Source organism: Anticarsia gemmatalis, chromosome 13 (assembly GCF_050436995.1).
Source record: "Anticarsia gemmatalis isolate Benzon Research Colony breed Stoneville strain chromosome 13, ilAntGemm2 primary, whole genome shotgun sequence".
Taxonomy (NCBI): domain Eukaryota; kingdom Metazoa; phylum Arthropoda; class Insecta; order Lepidoptera; family Erebidae; genus Anticarsia; species Anticarsia gemmatalis.
The window spans coordinates 13,169,428-13,185,907 of NC_134757.1; the positions used below are offsets into that span (position 1 = coordinate 13,169,428).

The 16,480-nt window shown below is 37.3% G+C and overlaps 1 protein-coding gene across 1 annotated transcript in view; it reads left to right on the forward strand.

The window, feature by feature from the left end:
• Window positions 1-16,480, forward strand: part of LOC142977675 (uncharacterized) — a 166,997-nt gene that overhangs the window by 115,124 nt on the left and 35,393 nt on the right. Inside the window, exons 23-25 of the mRNA XM_076121748.1 lie at window positions 5,846-5,944; window positions 9,674-9,790; window positions 11,409-11,513. Of these exons, the coding sequence (XP_075977863.1) occupies window positions 5,846-5,944; window positions 9,674-9,790; window positions 11,409-11,513 (321 nt within the window). The remainder of the gene's footprint in view (window positions 1-5,845; window positions 5,945-9,673; window positions 9,791-11,408; window positions 11,514-16,480) is intronic.

Consider the following 16,480-nt stretch of genomic DNA (forward strand, 5'->3'; position numbering starts at 1 on the left):
CGTGCCAGCACGTGCCGGAACTGACCGGAACTCACCGGATGTGACCGGAACTGAGCACAACCAGGTCACACATTATTTTAAAACACATAACATACAGCTTACCCGTGCCATTTTTTTTAGTCACAACTGATTTGAGTTGAATAAAAAATATTTATGTTATCCACAACCACAAAACAACACCATCAGCTTGTATTTTTCGGAAGTTGCAAATGTTGCAATACAGACATGCAATTTACATTGTTTGACGTTTTGACACAAGTTATTCCGATCGTTGTCAGTCAGCTTGTAGCCACAATCGTGCATGCCCGGGATTATTCCAATATAATGTTATATAATATAAACTGTGCGGCTCTCATATCTCAGTTCTAAAGTAATGTGTCAGCTGGTGTATAGAAGGCTGCGATATTAAACATTCCTTTGACCAAAAATATATTTGAAATTTATATAAAGTTGTTTAAGATATTGCGTCGTCGGCGGAACGTCGCATCGCTTTGAATCTCAAACCTATCTCGTGAAAATATTGCCCGCGATACAAATACTGTCCGCTCGGATATACTACTAAACTGACACTTTAAATTTCACTACGAATTTATAAACTAAAGATTTTTTCTCTTGGCACTTGTTTTATTACCCTTGGCACTTTTAGTTACCAACGGCCTGAACATGAGCTTCTTCAAAAAACTGCTGTTACGTATCATTTCACCCATTTAAAGGTTGAGTTATGGCGAAATATATAACACAAATAGTTCTATCTCCCTGCCAGTTTTGCTTTTTCAATCAAATATATTGTAAAGTAACGGTTTATCCCTAATATTAACCTAGAACGGTCTTTATTTAGGCAAACCTTCGTTCGTTCTGAGCGACTACGGCATCTTTTTTAACTATCACTGATGAAAACTTAGGCTTGAAACTACGATAACACAATTTGAAAAGTAAAATAAGCATAAACAAACCCGTGAATAATGACAATATAATTATATTTAACGAGTAACTGTATTCTGTACACAGTTCACGTGCGGGACATGAAATAAAAACGCTTGGCGTCCCTCATCACACGATATTAACCATTAAAGTGTTATACCGACATAAACTCACGCGCTCATTTGTTATAAATGCTAATTTTATATTCAATTTTATTATATTAGGTCACGCTCCCACAACAAATTGTTAACGACCGAGTTATTAAGGTGTTGAGCTTGTACAGAACACCAGACCTCGAAAAAATAAAGCGATTACCAAAATTTACCTCATGCTGTTACAGTGCTAAGCAAAGCCTGCTCTGCTTTACCAAATCGCCAGCCATTCAATGTTCATATGAAAGTTCTGCTCATAATAATATTTATGAGTAAATTAGACATTCTCTTAATATTTTCATACGGAACGTGGTTAAAAGATAGATTGGTATTTAATTTTAATGTCGAAATTTTATAAAGCTTTGGCATCAACCTCGGTTTCAAATGTGTTAAACTTTGATTTAGCAAAGAAAGTTTACATGCTTACAATTTTAAATAGCAAACATATTTTAATCATTAGTAATCCTTAAACGTAATTACAAAATACGTGAACAAAGTAAGCAGATTATGAATTCACAACGTTCCATCAAGTCTCTGTAATTTTAACTCTAAATATTATTTTCATCTGCCTCTATTTTTCAACCACGTTCATTTACAACTCATATTTTAGGGCACAAAAGGTTGGCTGAAAGAGTATTGTTCAGGTTTTAATGTAACCTTTATAAATAGAGTGGCTTTTTAAGGCGATATTATCTTTTAATCTAATGCAAAACATTTTATTCTCAGATTGTTTCATTACGCACACGGCTGATAGTTAAAGTTAAGAAAATAACATTCCTATGTAATTCGCATAAAGCTGCAATCTGTACGAATTTGATTCGTTCACACGCAGAACATTCGTATATACATAGTATTACTTTTGAATTGTCATAAGTTAATAGGTGTAATATTTCACACATAACTCTGTGAACACTAACTGCGGCCATTTGGCAGACAACAGAGAACACGCGTTGTTATTGTCCAAGAGGGAAGCACTAACACACAATGTTCCAAATTAAATTATATTATGATTAATATAACATACGCAGTGTGAGGTATTAATGTTTTGTACGGACTTATTATGTATTCATATTTAATTTAAAAAATAGATTACCTACAATGATGGGTATAGTGCCATTTTGATAGCTTGAGCGTGCTTAACTCTGGCAAAAAAATTATAAACTCTTAACATATAAACATTTTTAAGGTATATTTTATTTTACTACAAGAATATATTGTATATTATTTATAACATTTATATTTACATAAACAAAGATACATTGTGTTCAGCTCACTTGTGCTCATCACATAAACTATTCAGGCTTGGATTTACAGTTAGATATATTATGTATGATAGCAGTGATATACGACTAAATACTATACAGTTCACACTATCTAGAACCACGCTACGATTTACGATAGAGAAATAATCACAATAACCGTGAGCCACACAGACAGTAAATCTAATACGATTCATTTCACTTGATCGTCGTGAAAACTGTTCACGTTTGCTTCTAGCACAGTTCTGCTGCAGTATTGAACACGCATTAACTCATCCGCACAAGAGAAGCAATCCAGAACAGATGCAATCTCATTCCCTGCGCACTGGAGTACGTACAAATATGGTGCAATATATGAAAGTAATGATGCACACAAAGTCTTATATTTCGAACTATCGAAGAGAAAATATGAAATAGTTTCAACTGTACGTAGTTTCTGTACGTTCAGTACATTGTGCTGTGTACTCACTAGCGGCTTGTAACTACAAGTATTGCGGCTAGTCACTGAGTCTACTTGGTAGACGCCTAGACAGCAGCGGACGATGTTTCTTAACAGTTATTGCTTCTATGAGCTCGGTTCCCACATACGACTGCAGTTAACGCTGTTGTGAGCACGCTTACTTAGCAGTAATCTTAACAAGCCAGTCACGGCAGCAGTAGCCTGCAAGTGGCTAGTCATTTTTTACTACTACGGTTTCTAAGTGCAAAAGTACCACACGAACTTGTGTGGTTGTTGTTTCATAGCGACACGGTACTCATCTGCTTGCAATCGTTACCGAACGTCATGTGCGAGTACGTGGTCGGTTACAGCGACTCTTCGCTAGTGAGCACTAGGTCGTATGTAAGCTCACTCCGGTGGTCGCGAGTCGTATCGAGGTCGCCAGTAAACAGATGTTACTGCACCACTATTACGACTCGTTGCGCTTCCTCTAACTTACTGCTTGTTTCTCATCGGGTCTCAATTGTATTAGCATTTTATTTTGCTACGGAATGGTTTGAACAATAAATAACAGAACTTATCTCGTTTCTTAGGAAGTGACAGAATAATGAAACAGAGTGCTATTACTCGGCTATTTTATCAGTTTAATTAATTTACATCAACGAATACGTACTGTTGTACCAAATTAAATTGTATAAAGTGATTGTCTTCAAAATTTGTAATCAAGTAACTAAGATCTCAGGGACGATATTGGGTTTTCAGTTAGAAAAAAATACGTGTGCGAATATATGGCATCACTTTACACAATACCTTAACCAAAGATCACAGTCGTGTTCCTAGAGCAACTATGATAATAATATAGCTATAAAAAAATTAGAGAGCATACAAAATACACCTGATAATAACAATGTTCTAACATTACATTTAGGTGGATGATAAACGTGTAAACAAAATAAATTACGTGGCGGCGGCGCCATTGTCACTTGTTTTAATTAAACCCTGTTATTTTACACAAAAGCAGAATTAATCACTTATTAATTACTTTATTGTATGATCGATGATTAATAACAGCCGCTAAATTATTCATGTACTAAATAATTAAACGTAAATATTTGATTTGTTTCATTTTGGTGACAAAGCTTCTGTTTGTTGATTTGGTGATAGAAACTGGTACATAAATAATGATGTTTGCGTTACAATTTCACAAACATTTAATTTACATCGTAGACTAAAAAATGTCTGTGTTAGGTCAACGGCGAGTTTTTTTTATGAATTAAAAGATAAGTATTTCTGAAGTGCTGTTTTATTAATTGACTTGAAATTTTATCACAGAATCGTTTTACTGCAAGACAAGTATCTTTTTCTATCAATAAAAACAACAGGCATGTAAGGCTTTCGTACAACTATGTATGTAAATCGTAGAACTCCGATGGAACTTCTTTCAGAAAAGAAACAGTCTATGCTAGTAATCAGTGTATAGTAAATAAATAGAGTCTTGAATATAAAATTCCATTACATGTTGCGGCTGTACCGTGACTCTACGTAGAGTTACATAGAGTTGGTAGAGTTCGTGAATACTTTATCACTTGCTTGTTGTTTGTGGTGCCTCTACATTGTAACTAGGAGAAAACTCATTTGCTGTGATTGAATCTGCCCGATAAAGTTTGGTGTTTCATTTTATTAGAATAAATTTCCTAATAACTATAATATGGGTATAAGAGTAACAGTCAGCCTGCTTCCGTGGCGCGGTCGGTTGTGTATCAGACTCCTCGGCATGAATTGGGGCTTAATTACCGGGTTGGATAAAGTACGAATAGTATTTTTTGATCCATATTAGAATATTTCTAAATATTTATCCGGATTTTAGTAAATGGCGATAAGCTCGCCCCCTATAACATGAAACTGACATTTTAAATGGCGAAACGTAGGCGTATGTTATAAACCACTGCCTACACCGGATATAGCAGGCGTGATATTATGTGAGAGTAACAGAGCAATCATTGCAACTGTGTTTGTCAATAGTAAGTAGGACTGAACATGAATATAAATCACGAATTTTGGAAATGCACATTATTTATTTAACACTGTAAACTCGTTATATGACGCTGGTTATTTCAATTCCACTCTGAGCACATGACACGCTGCTCGTGGACTCAATTTGATGAAATATTTTCACATAGCTTATATGTAAACTTTACAAACCTGTGTGTTATGTTTATGTTTAAACCAGCGCTGATTTTCATAATATGTTTTAAAATATAAGTTAAGTAGTCGACATCTATCGAAAACATGTCGGCAAAATTTTTGCGGGTTGTTTAGTTGGGGGTTTTCATTAGATAACAATTCTATACAGAGCACTGACTAGCTGTTATGCATAACATACATATATACATAGATAATTAATGATTGTTGTGACGACATAGTATCAGTGGTGTATTGTACATAAGATGGCGTAATTAGCCGCTGTGTACACTTGCACGAGACAATCGAGCGCGCCGCTGATATCAGACTGTACTAACTACTACCTCTATAATCTCACAGCCACTACGTCTATGTCAACACTGATATGTTGTGTGAATTGTCTATACATTACGTATTATGTCGATATTGTCTTGGGATGCGGGCGAATGATGTATACACCAGCATTGTTTCATGCACACTCACACGTTTTGTTCTAGATGAGATTTACAAATAATAAGTTATTATGCTTTGCTATTTTCAGTACTATCTATTGAGTTTGTTTTTGTTTTTTTTACTTTCTCGTAACGTACAAATCACAGGTATAAAGATTTACTAGATATGTAACAACAATCTATGAGTTACAGTCAGCATCAGAAATATGGAAAACATTGTCACATTTTAAATCTTAATTTTTATTGGTATTTAAGTGGACTCGAGACCTAACCCTTCCCTCGTTCGGGAAGAGATCCTTGCCCAGTGGGGGGACAGTTATAGGTTGAGAAAAATACATTGGAAACTTTAAATACCATTTCATCTTTGATGCTATTACGGCAGAGTGCATACCGAGGTTGAACTATGTCTTACAGTGTTATATACTTGTTGCATTGTTGCAGAGAACATCTGCCGCTGTCGCTACAAGATGGTGTACATCCCGCCGGAGAAGAGGCCGCAGCCGCCGCCGCCCGAGGACGAGTACCTTCCCATCGAGATACGTATGTTACTCTACAGTACTTCTTCTAGGTTTATTCCTTTTATGTTTTATTTTAATCGGTAATAATATTATGTGGTCTAGCCAGTAAAAAAAAATTTTAAAGGATTTTATAATATAGGACCATATTTAATAGTAGCACATCATGCTTTGATTCAACTGTGATGTACAGGCAATAAATCAACATTCTGTACAGTATGAAATTCTTTGTCATATATTTTTTGCTTGTAATCTATACGAGTTATGCTAGTTTAAAGGAATGTCGTTAAAAACGTACATAGCCTACTACATTATTCTTTGCGGACATATTTATTTGTATGTATTTCGCACATAGCGCTGAACTATCGCTGAGATAAACTGCCGCTACATGTGTTCAATGCCATCGTACTTTACTGTTGCGGTCTAACCCAAACATAGCGCAACTTTTTACTAAAAATATTCAAAAAATGCTCAGTTATGCCTAAATTTAAAGGATGAATGTGTCAGAGAGAACTTATCACCATTCGTATAGGCTCACAGACACTGTTCCACCGAGTTACGTTTATAATGAATTGCGAAGTGTGTTCTGTTGATATGACTTCATATTCAACTCCCACGCACTACTCTAGTAACTGTTCCTAAGTAACAGGTAAACGGTTGTTCACATAATATGAGGGTAATCAGCTAAGCTTAGTTAAATTCATAGTAATCGAGCCTCGTATTGTGCACACTCGGAGCGTGTAACGTTAATTACGTTGAGCTGTTAATAGCGCTCGCATGATCGACTGATCACGTGATCACGTGGTTACTAACACTATTATACTATTATCGACAATGTACAGAGTATAAAGTGTCTGTCACGTGTGCGACGTGTGCGTGATTGAATGTTAATGACCTCTCACGTCACTGATTTGATACTGTGTACTGTTTGTTGTGGGTAATGAGATGCCATTGTTATGTAATTGAAGTGTCATATAATAGCCAACATTCCTGCTTCCAGTATCATATAATACCAAGTAGGTCGTAAATCTTGAACAAAAATAACATATCATACAGTTAATGTCAGTATTCTTGAACTTTATAATAGTTGTTGGCAATAACTTGTATATGTTGGCATTGGCTGACCCCAAACGTTAAAGTAGAGACAGCTTTTATGATAATACTCCGTAGTGCGCGTTTGTAGCTCTACTGTCATATTTGTTCAAGCTGAAATTGCTGCTATCATAATGAATTGTATTCGTTCAATGATATTTGAAGAAACAAGTTAACTACCGCATTTGTAACTTTTGAGAGCGATATATATCATTAATTTACCGATTTATACAGAAGTTTCACAGACAATTTTTATGAATTCTCGGCCCAATACAAGTTTGTCGTTCAACTGACAACTTTTCAATGTAAATGAATCAGTCAATTGGAGGAAAATTCATGAGAAAAGTTCTCCAACTTGAATATTTTTATACGAAGCGAATGAATTGAAACGGAAAACTAAATTTATTTCATCATCTGACCTGAGAATTGATTACACTGAATTAATTGAGGACGATTGAATGTCAATATTGTATAGCAATATTTGTGAGTGTTATAAAAGTTAAGGAAAATAATTGTTAATTTTGGGTTTTATAATAATGCTGATTAAGCGATTAAAGACTTAAGACGATAAAGTTACGTTTACGGCAAAGTAATTGTGCGCGCTCTGACTTCAAGCAACATCATCATTATCTACAGGTTATTTCGTTCTAATTGATATTTAGTAATACAATATACAGCTAATAAAACACAATCTAAATGTATTCGAAGCCAAACAATGGGCCTGTCAACTAGCTACGCGACGTAGCGCCGTAGCGAGCTCGTAGCAATTCCGTAGCCCCCCGTAGCTCCCCGCTGTGCGTACTCTATAGAGGTGAATGAAAAAGGGCCCATCTAATTTCCCGCTTCCCCCTATCTCTAGGCCCCGGTCCTTTTGTACGCAAGACTCGCCTCTCATAATCACGAGACGTTGAAAGGAATATCGTCCATTGTTCTGCGTAGTCTCAGATTCAAATTTAGATGGTTGAAAGCGCGATATTTATGAGAGAGATAGATAATACTGTTGTACTCGCAATAAATAAATAACCATTAAGGGAACATTAGGCTTAAGTCTGTTGTCAATAAACTCGGATGGAATAAATCTCTGACGCGTATTATGTTTTCTGTTTGTGGCGAATTTTGTTTGATCGTAAAATGTTGATGTTATTTCAGAGTACAGAATTTGTTTTGTCACAGTCACGCAGTTGCTTATCTATCGAGATTTCCATGTCAAAATGACAATTTTAGACATTGAAATTGTATTGTAAAGATTGGATGTGTAAATACTCCTCCATCTGCCCCCGAAATGGTCCTGGAAAAGGTTTACATTAATTATGTTTGGTAGTGTTCAACAAAGAACATGTTATTCTGGTATCATTAGTGCGTTACATTAGCCACGTGTAATAACAAGTGAGCATGGCGGCGACAGTTCAAGGCTTTGCTTCTATTCCTGATATAAATCACGTGCGACTCAGACACGGTCGCGACCAGAGCTTACCTGGACTTAGGAACATACATAGACTTTATTTATGTTCTTGAATGCGACTGATAATCATAGTTCACAAGTAAAAAATACCTGTTTACGCCTCCGTTACATAATGTAATGGAACAACATTGTTCATGAAACTTACTTGTTGTCTATTGTTTTTTTAGATAAATGGCGCGAACACAAATATATGTTTTTTTTTTATTGCTCTCTTTACTTTTTTTTTCTTTAATATACTATAAAAGTAATTCAAGCTGCCTGTTAGCCGTGGTATAAGACCTTTTTATAACATAGTAAAACAGACGCTAGAACTAACACTCTTTTTATTGATGAACCAGAGACTATAACACAAAGTAACATTTTGCCATTCTTCGTTCTTCTCTTTTTTACTTTCGCAGCCGTCTTCAATTTAAATAGTCGCTAAACGCTTGACACGTTATCAATAAAGTGAAGGTTAACAAACCTCAAACACAATCAGCTTGCAGCTTGCTTACGTGTTATTGTACTCCGACCCGTTAAAAAAAACATTTTCTCGCAACTTGAACTTAAAAATGTCTCGCACAGTCGACCTAAGAGATAACATTACGAGTCAATATAGCGGTTGTGTTCGTTTGTGTGTCACAAAACCTTCTTCACTCAGACTGATGAGTTTTCTCGCGTTATGTTTCATTTATAACGTTTTAAAACAGACGTCTCACGCAGATAAAAATAAATTGAAGTCTTTATTCTCTTGTATTTTTTTTAATCCGAATTGTTCTCCCAATAGTTTTAAAGATCGCAGATGTTTTAAAATTTGCTTGCAATCATTAGAAAGATCTTAAAACATGTAGCTTAAAATTTCCTGAAAGTATAATGCATTCTAATTATATTTAATTCAAGTTATTATCGTACCGGAATGTATTTCGTGAGAGCACTCGTCTTACTATCGCAAGCACTTCGCTAAATTCACTTACTTAAGTGTATTGCGTACCAATACCAAACTTTTATGATTCGATCAATTCTCGTTCTGGCTTCCGAATTATAAACCTTTTTGCGTCTCCTGAGATAAAAAGCCGAAATGAGTCTACCATCTATCTACATATACCTTTCTGCTTCTCCACTAGCTACATTATAATGATAGCAAAGATTTGACTTCTATAGCCATAAAGTAAAGGGAAATGCATATTTATCATGTGTTTAACCTGGTGTGTTGCTTCCCAGTGACGCGGCCGCCGTCGCTGACCCGCGTGTGTCCGTGCCGCAGCTGTCACAAGCCCTCCATGCCCGACGCGCCCGAGTCCATCTCGCTGCAGTTCATCAACATACCACTCAGAAAAGGTAATTGTCACGTGTATTCATTTATATCAAGTATAATAGATATACTTAGTAGACACAACGTCACAAAATCAATTACTATTGCTTCTGCGTGAGTTATATTAGAATCACATGCTTGTGTATACTACCTCTATGTATTATTATAGTAAGACCACTCTTATCCATGGTTTATTAAAAACAATTAAGGTCAATATAATTTATTAACGATCATTCCTATGTCAAAGTTTTGTACCAAAATTAAATTTTCAGTTAGAAAGAGGTCATAACTTGAGACAGAGTGCAATAGGTTAGGAAGTGCGGCGGCGAGCGGCGCCGACACTCGCGCGTCGCCTGCCAACTATTTAGGACACTATTCAGAGACCCTCGAGCGAATTCAATATAGCTTATAAATATGAACGTCCGTCCAGCGAACATTCGATGTTCTACTCGTTATGCTTAACTTATACGCTTGTACCGCACGTTCTAGCGTTTCAAAGTTCATGATTATATTGATCTTTTAAGAATCTGTACACTGAAAACATATACCTCTACATGCGTGGCAGTTCAAATTTCAAACCCAAAACCTCAGTTTATTTTCATAACCACATTTGGTAATTCAATGCGATGAAAACACAATACAAGTAAAACAGTAAATAGTTTCTATACGATTGTGGAGGAGTTGAGACTCAGTTGGCGAAGTGTGACGACACTAATTACAAACTGTTACGTCTGTTGTTTTAGTTCGCTACCATCACGGAACATCAGAGCACTAGCGACATCGACACAGCGCGACTATATTACGTGTCTCATTATACACAATGACAACTACAACTGCAGATATAATTACATTCCACCGGTGAACTTATAACAATATCAAAGAAGCTTGAGGCAAATTAAACTCATTCTACTGTTACACCACGCGATAAACTTTTAGTATTTGAGTCTAATGAGGGCTTCATTGAACTTAAGATCGCTCATTAAACCTGTTTAAACGATTTAGAGTTGGGCTCGATCGTTAAAAAAATACAAAAGAACGGCCAAGATTTGCTTGAAAGCGGTTTTTTTATGAATGTCAACTTTGTTGGGGACAAACACAGTAAAGTTATAAAATGTTGTTTGACCGCAGTAAATATTTAGTACCCACTTACTGAACTACTAAAAACTTAATAATAATGTTTTCCCCTTGGAAGGTGAGGTTGTAAAACGATATATAACGGCGGTACCTCGTCGCTTGTAAACTTGGCGAGGGTATCCCCGGAGGGCCGGGAGGACCGGGAGGGCGTCAGTTTAGTGCACCTGAAGCGAGCTCACACCGCTCACACCTGATAAATGATCGCTCTCCTTCAATATCTCACGTTAAATTAGACGTCGTCTTACTTCCGTTATATTATTCTATATTGGTGGCAAAGTAAAAATAATATTACAGCTTTTTTTTAATTGAAAGATCAAACTTTGGTCAAACTTGGGAGACAACTCTTAAGCTCAGATATACTGACCAAACGCATAGGTATCCACTAGCCACAAAGTACATGTGGAGCATTTTGTAAAATAAACGTATTTATTCACGCATACGCATTTGGGACATTGGTCTCTATCTATATATAGACATAGGTAATGTATTTTTCTGTGTTTACGTTGATAGTGTGTGAGCGTCGCTTGGTGCTGCGCAACGAGTCCGTGGTGACGGCGCGCTGGAGCACCGCCGTGCGGAGGTGGCCGAGAAAGGAGTGCAAGACACTCGACACAGGTGATACTACTAATACTACACACTTTGCTCTACTAACCATACAGACTGCTCCAACTACTCATTACTTATTTAATTGTCATCGGTAGTCGATCGACAATGTTCACACCGCCGCGCCGTGATACAGGCAGGCCTATGTCAACATCGTGGTATTGAGCGTTTCAAAATTTGCTTTGGTGGTAGATATCGGCTGATCAGTCTGTAGACAAAGGCTTCCGCTTCGCTTAATAACTTTGACACTACGACCCTAATCACTTGAAGGAAAAAGAACATTTCCAGCGATATTATTCGTGAAAGGCAATTTCCTATTTAATAATATTAATTCTAAAAGATCCTCACCCGGGGGCATAACAGCTCAAAGTATTCGCTCGAGACTTAAACGTAACGCAAACAAGCGGGTTGATGAAATTTGTTCACGATTCTTGTTGATATTGATGTAATCTGCCAACACTTGATTACTTACTTACTGTTAAACACACGCAAACATTCCACCATTCACTTGCGTCAAGTTTGTTTTGCGGCGTTAATATTCATCAGAGCGTCTTGAAATAAACACAAGACTTCCAGTGAAAATACGAAGGCGGCACTTTCCTATTAATATAGTTAATTCAAAAACAAATCACAATCGAGAGAGGACGTTGCGTTCAAACGTTCGGATTAGAGGTCGGAGCTCAATAAGCAATAGGCCTCTGTGGGGGAAGGGGGGGGGGGCACCGCTCCCCGCGGATACAGAGGGGGTGTTGTTCACCACGAGCAATTATGCAAATAAATTGTCAATTTATGAGTGGGGTCCTTAAGTCGGAATCTCGGAATTATTGCACCCATTAAAGTAGATTAACGCGAGTTATTAGGCCTTGTCAGTCCAGTGGCGATATAATCTGTGTGCGGTGTGCTCGGTGACCGCCGCACCGCACCGCGCCGCGCCGCGCTCCGCCGCCACAGCTGTGCGGAGCGATACGATACGATGCTGCGGCGGTATTTTTCCAAAGCTCCGTGAAGCGAGTAATTACATTATGTGTAGTCGATCGCCTCAGAACATGGCGACACGTTATTACTTCGACCTGCTTGTTCACTCTGCAATACATCATTACATTTTAGATTTATTTGTATTGAACCACACTCCTTACTTATTCAATGAAAATAAATGTAGAGGGCTTTTTGTGCTTCACAAATCCATGTTCTCTTCCTCCTCAATAATAGTGAAAGGTCGAAATCTCCGTAACCTGCTTTCTTTCAAATTGACAATTTCGGCTTTAGGTGTTCTATTTTAAGTCAATTATCAGACACTCAAAATACTGTTTTTGGGCCACGAATTATTTGTTCTATGAGGGAATCCCAAACCCGGAATTCGTACCTTATCATAGGCATTGGTCCTCCTAAACTGTGACCGTACGAGCCTCGTGAATCTAAGTAATATATAATGTTATGAGGATAAGAGTGCGCTCGGTATGTGTGATGCGGTGTGTTATAAAAATGTCTTGAGGACGTGGCAGCTATCAGACCAGCGGTCACGTCGCGGTTAATGCGCCGCCGCCACACGATGCCACCGCTTGTAGTCTTCCTTATATGTGTTCCCATACATCAGTAAAACATACAATACATACTAAAAATGTTCTTCATGAAGTAGTCACAACCAAAAAGTATGTACCAGTTATACTAAAGGAGAGTTCCAAGAGGTCGAACTACAGCTCTGTATAAATATTATTTCAAACTATAAAGTTCTTCGTTAACCATTAAACAGTAAAGTATTGTGAAACTTTGTCGACTCCAATAATATTGGCGAGGAGAAGTTTATCCGGTCAGTATCGCGACGACGACGGTCCGGCTTTAAGTTTCAAACACAAATAGCCAATCGCTGCGGTGCTTATTCACGACACAAACAAATGCAAAGTAAAATAATACGAATATAACATGCTAGTTTGCCACACATGCAAATTTTAGGGCAACGTAAAATTATATAAAATCTTTAAACTAAGTAACTTTCTTACATCGTTCAAGCTCTTAAAGCAGACTACGTGACGTCGCGGCGTCGTAAGATTTCTCGTAGTAAGATCGATTTGCAAGTTGTTGTGATAAGTCATGCGAGCTCATAAATTTCTATGAAGCGACGTCGCATGGCAGTTCTGTGTCTTCACACTTAACGTTTAGTAGTATACTAGTATCGTTGAACAGTGAACCGGCTCGTTGTTGGTCAACTCGATGGTTAAATTTGTCCGACCACTGTCCTCTCACAGTAGAGCTCTTTGTTAGCTTTACTTAACACACGCATGTTCATTCTTTTCATATCATGTGTTTCTTGTTGACTCGACTCCTAAGTTATTTAAGTTATAATGTTTAACTTAGTTTAAATGCAAGTTTATTTCAATTTCCTGTATGCGACTTATGGAATGTATTATTTCTACGTAGAGTATGTTTTTTTATTACCAGCGGATAATATTACTCCTGAAATAATATTAACGCGTATCGCTTGTCTCATTCAGAGGTATGAAATTGATAAACAACCAGTACTTACTTTCAAAAACAGTAAACAGTAAACCTATTAGCTATTCATTTACACTAGCTTACAGTCGGTCATCCGTGTACTGGTGACGCATAAAGTTAGTTAACTGCGTAATAGTGTACTCTGTGGCACTCGTCGCATCACAATCAAACCGCAAACGTCCAGGCGCCGGCGTTTGTCGGACGTTTACGTCGCACGCGCGCACACAGTGTGAATACTCCGGCGTTGATCAGCTGTGGGACACGATCGTTCGCCAGGAACCGACAGTGAGCAACGCGCTCTGTACAATGTGATGTAATTACCACACGACAGATTGTATGTGTTGCACGTTTGTCAGCACTAGAGGGACGCTTCGAACACTGCTGTAGCTTTGTTATTGTGAACATACTTTATTATTGTTGACCGATGTTACTGATTTTCATTTTCATCGTACCTAATATTTTTCCTGCTTTAGTCTATTAACATTGATAAAAAACCGAAGCACAGAGGAATATTTTCAGTTCATGAAAATACCAACTATGTAAATAATCTGTGCCAACAATTACCTTACTAACTTGTATAGCAACCAACAAGTGTTACCGGTTATTAGCGCCTCACTGTTGTTTGTTACTTAAAACAGACATACACATAAATCATTAGTTACGAATGTTTCAGACACATTTATTATTTAATTAATTTCTCTGAATCCTAAATCAGAATAAATAAGAGAGCCTCCATGTTCCGCGCCAAGCGTTTCATTATTAATACCCGAGGGCCATATTTCACACGGTCTTATATTTTTTCTTGTAATTAAAAAGTGGGCGGCAAATTATAATAATTAATCTTAGAGTTTGACCTTACGTCGCGGAGCACCGCCGCGCGCCGCCGACAGCTGCGTCACACAGATCAACGCAACACTTGGCATTTCTAAGAAATTTGACGACTTCAAAAATCACTCCCAAATACATATTAATTTTCATAAACGTATATTTTGTGCCACAAGTTCACAGAACCTAATTGACTTTAATTTTCTTTTGAGAAGGTAATGGACATTATTATCTTTGGCACAATTTTTTCTGTGTAAATGTATTTTTCTTCTCACCTTCACAATCCCTCAATCTTCTGAGGTCGGATTTCAATAAACTATTTTCTTCCGACGTATACAGAAGTATACTCTGTAAAAGGCAATTACTGCCTTAAACACATGTAATAATTCACACTATCAATTACGCTCCATTTCACTGTGTAAAGTGAAGTATTAGTTCCCAGCTCATATGACAGTCATTCACTATGTATAGTTATATCGCGTGTAATACGTACAGTACATTAAGTACACGTTGTTAATTACCGTTGTTCGTAGTCGCGCTCCGCTCGAGTGCTGCTATCAATGTTCATAAGCGCGAGGCACTCGTTAATAGATAATGTTCCAACTACTGAGATTAATCCATCCCACTTACTGTTCAACACACACTGACTTTACTTACACTGTGTTATCTGACGGTGTCGTGAATTATATCCGTTATGTTGTCAACGTTAAGGAAAGATTAATAGCATCAGGTTCAAAATAAAGTTATTATTAAAATATCACATGTTCTAACAGTGGAGAAAAACATCGTAATGAATGTAACCTAATCGTAAGCTTGTATGCATGATAATTCATATGGGACTGCAGAGTCCTAAACATGCACAAGGCCAGCGTAGTTGACTCAACGCGATATTCCTCCCTCAGTCTCGTGGGAGAATCTTGACCAGTTGTGAGTTAAATTGTTAAATTGATCTAGTTATTTATAATTTACAGACATTTCAGTGTGAGTGTGTGTGTATTTGTGTGTGTTCTTGCATGAAAACGAAGCATCAATCGTAATTTACATAACAGCAACTGAAACCATCGTTGTATCGTACATTCATTCAGCCATTCAGTGGCCGTCAGCGACTAACGAGATTTGTGCCGTATTGTTCGATACACGAAACATTGGTTTTGTGCACAATGCACGCTTGTTCGCCAACAGAGCTGTACAACGTTGAAACACACTACACCAGGGGAAATACTAACAATGGGATTAGCTCTGCTAACAAATCTAATCCTGACAATCTGAAACTTTAACCAAATCTAATCAAGCGCTGTCTCTCTCATACTAACGTGTATTGTAGCGACAACAACACTTTTGACACTGCAGAAATTTGATTAACGTTTGAGTACACATCTGTAAGCGATATAGCTATAGCAATGAAGTGCTGATTGTAACCGGCGGAATCGTTCCTCTCGCACTTGTCTCGCTGCTTCACATATCGGGTGATAGTGCAACCCAACAAAGTTGTAACAGATATTTTATACGAACACTCTTCTGTTGTATTCCCTTCCTATTTATTTATATAAAATGTACACGTATATGTGTAGCTTGTTACAGCTAAGCGACATAGCTATTGCTTTTTTTCCACTGACTATTTCAAATGTATAAACGCGAAGCCCTGGGCTTTAGCGCTAGCAATT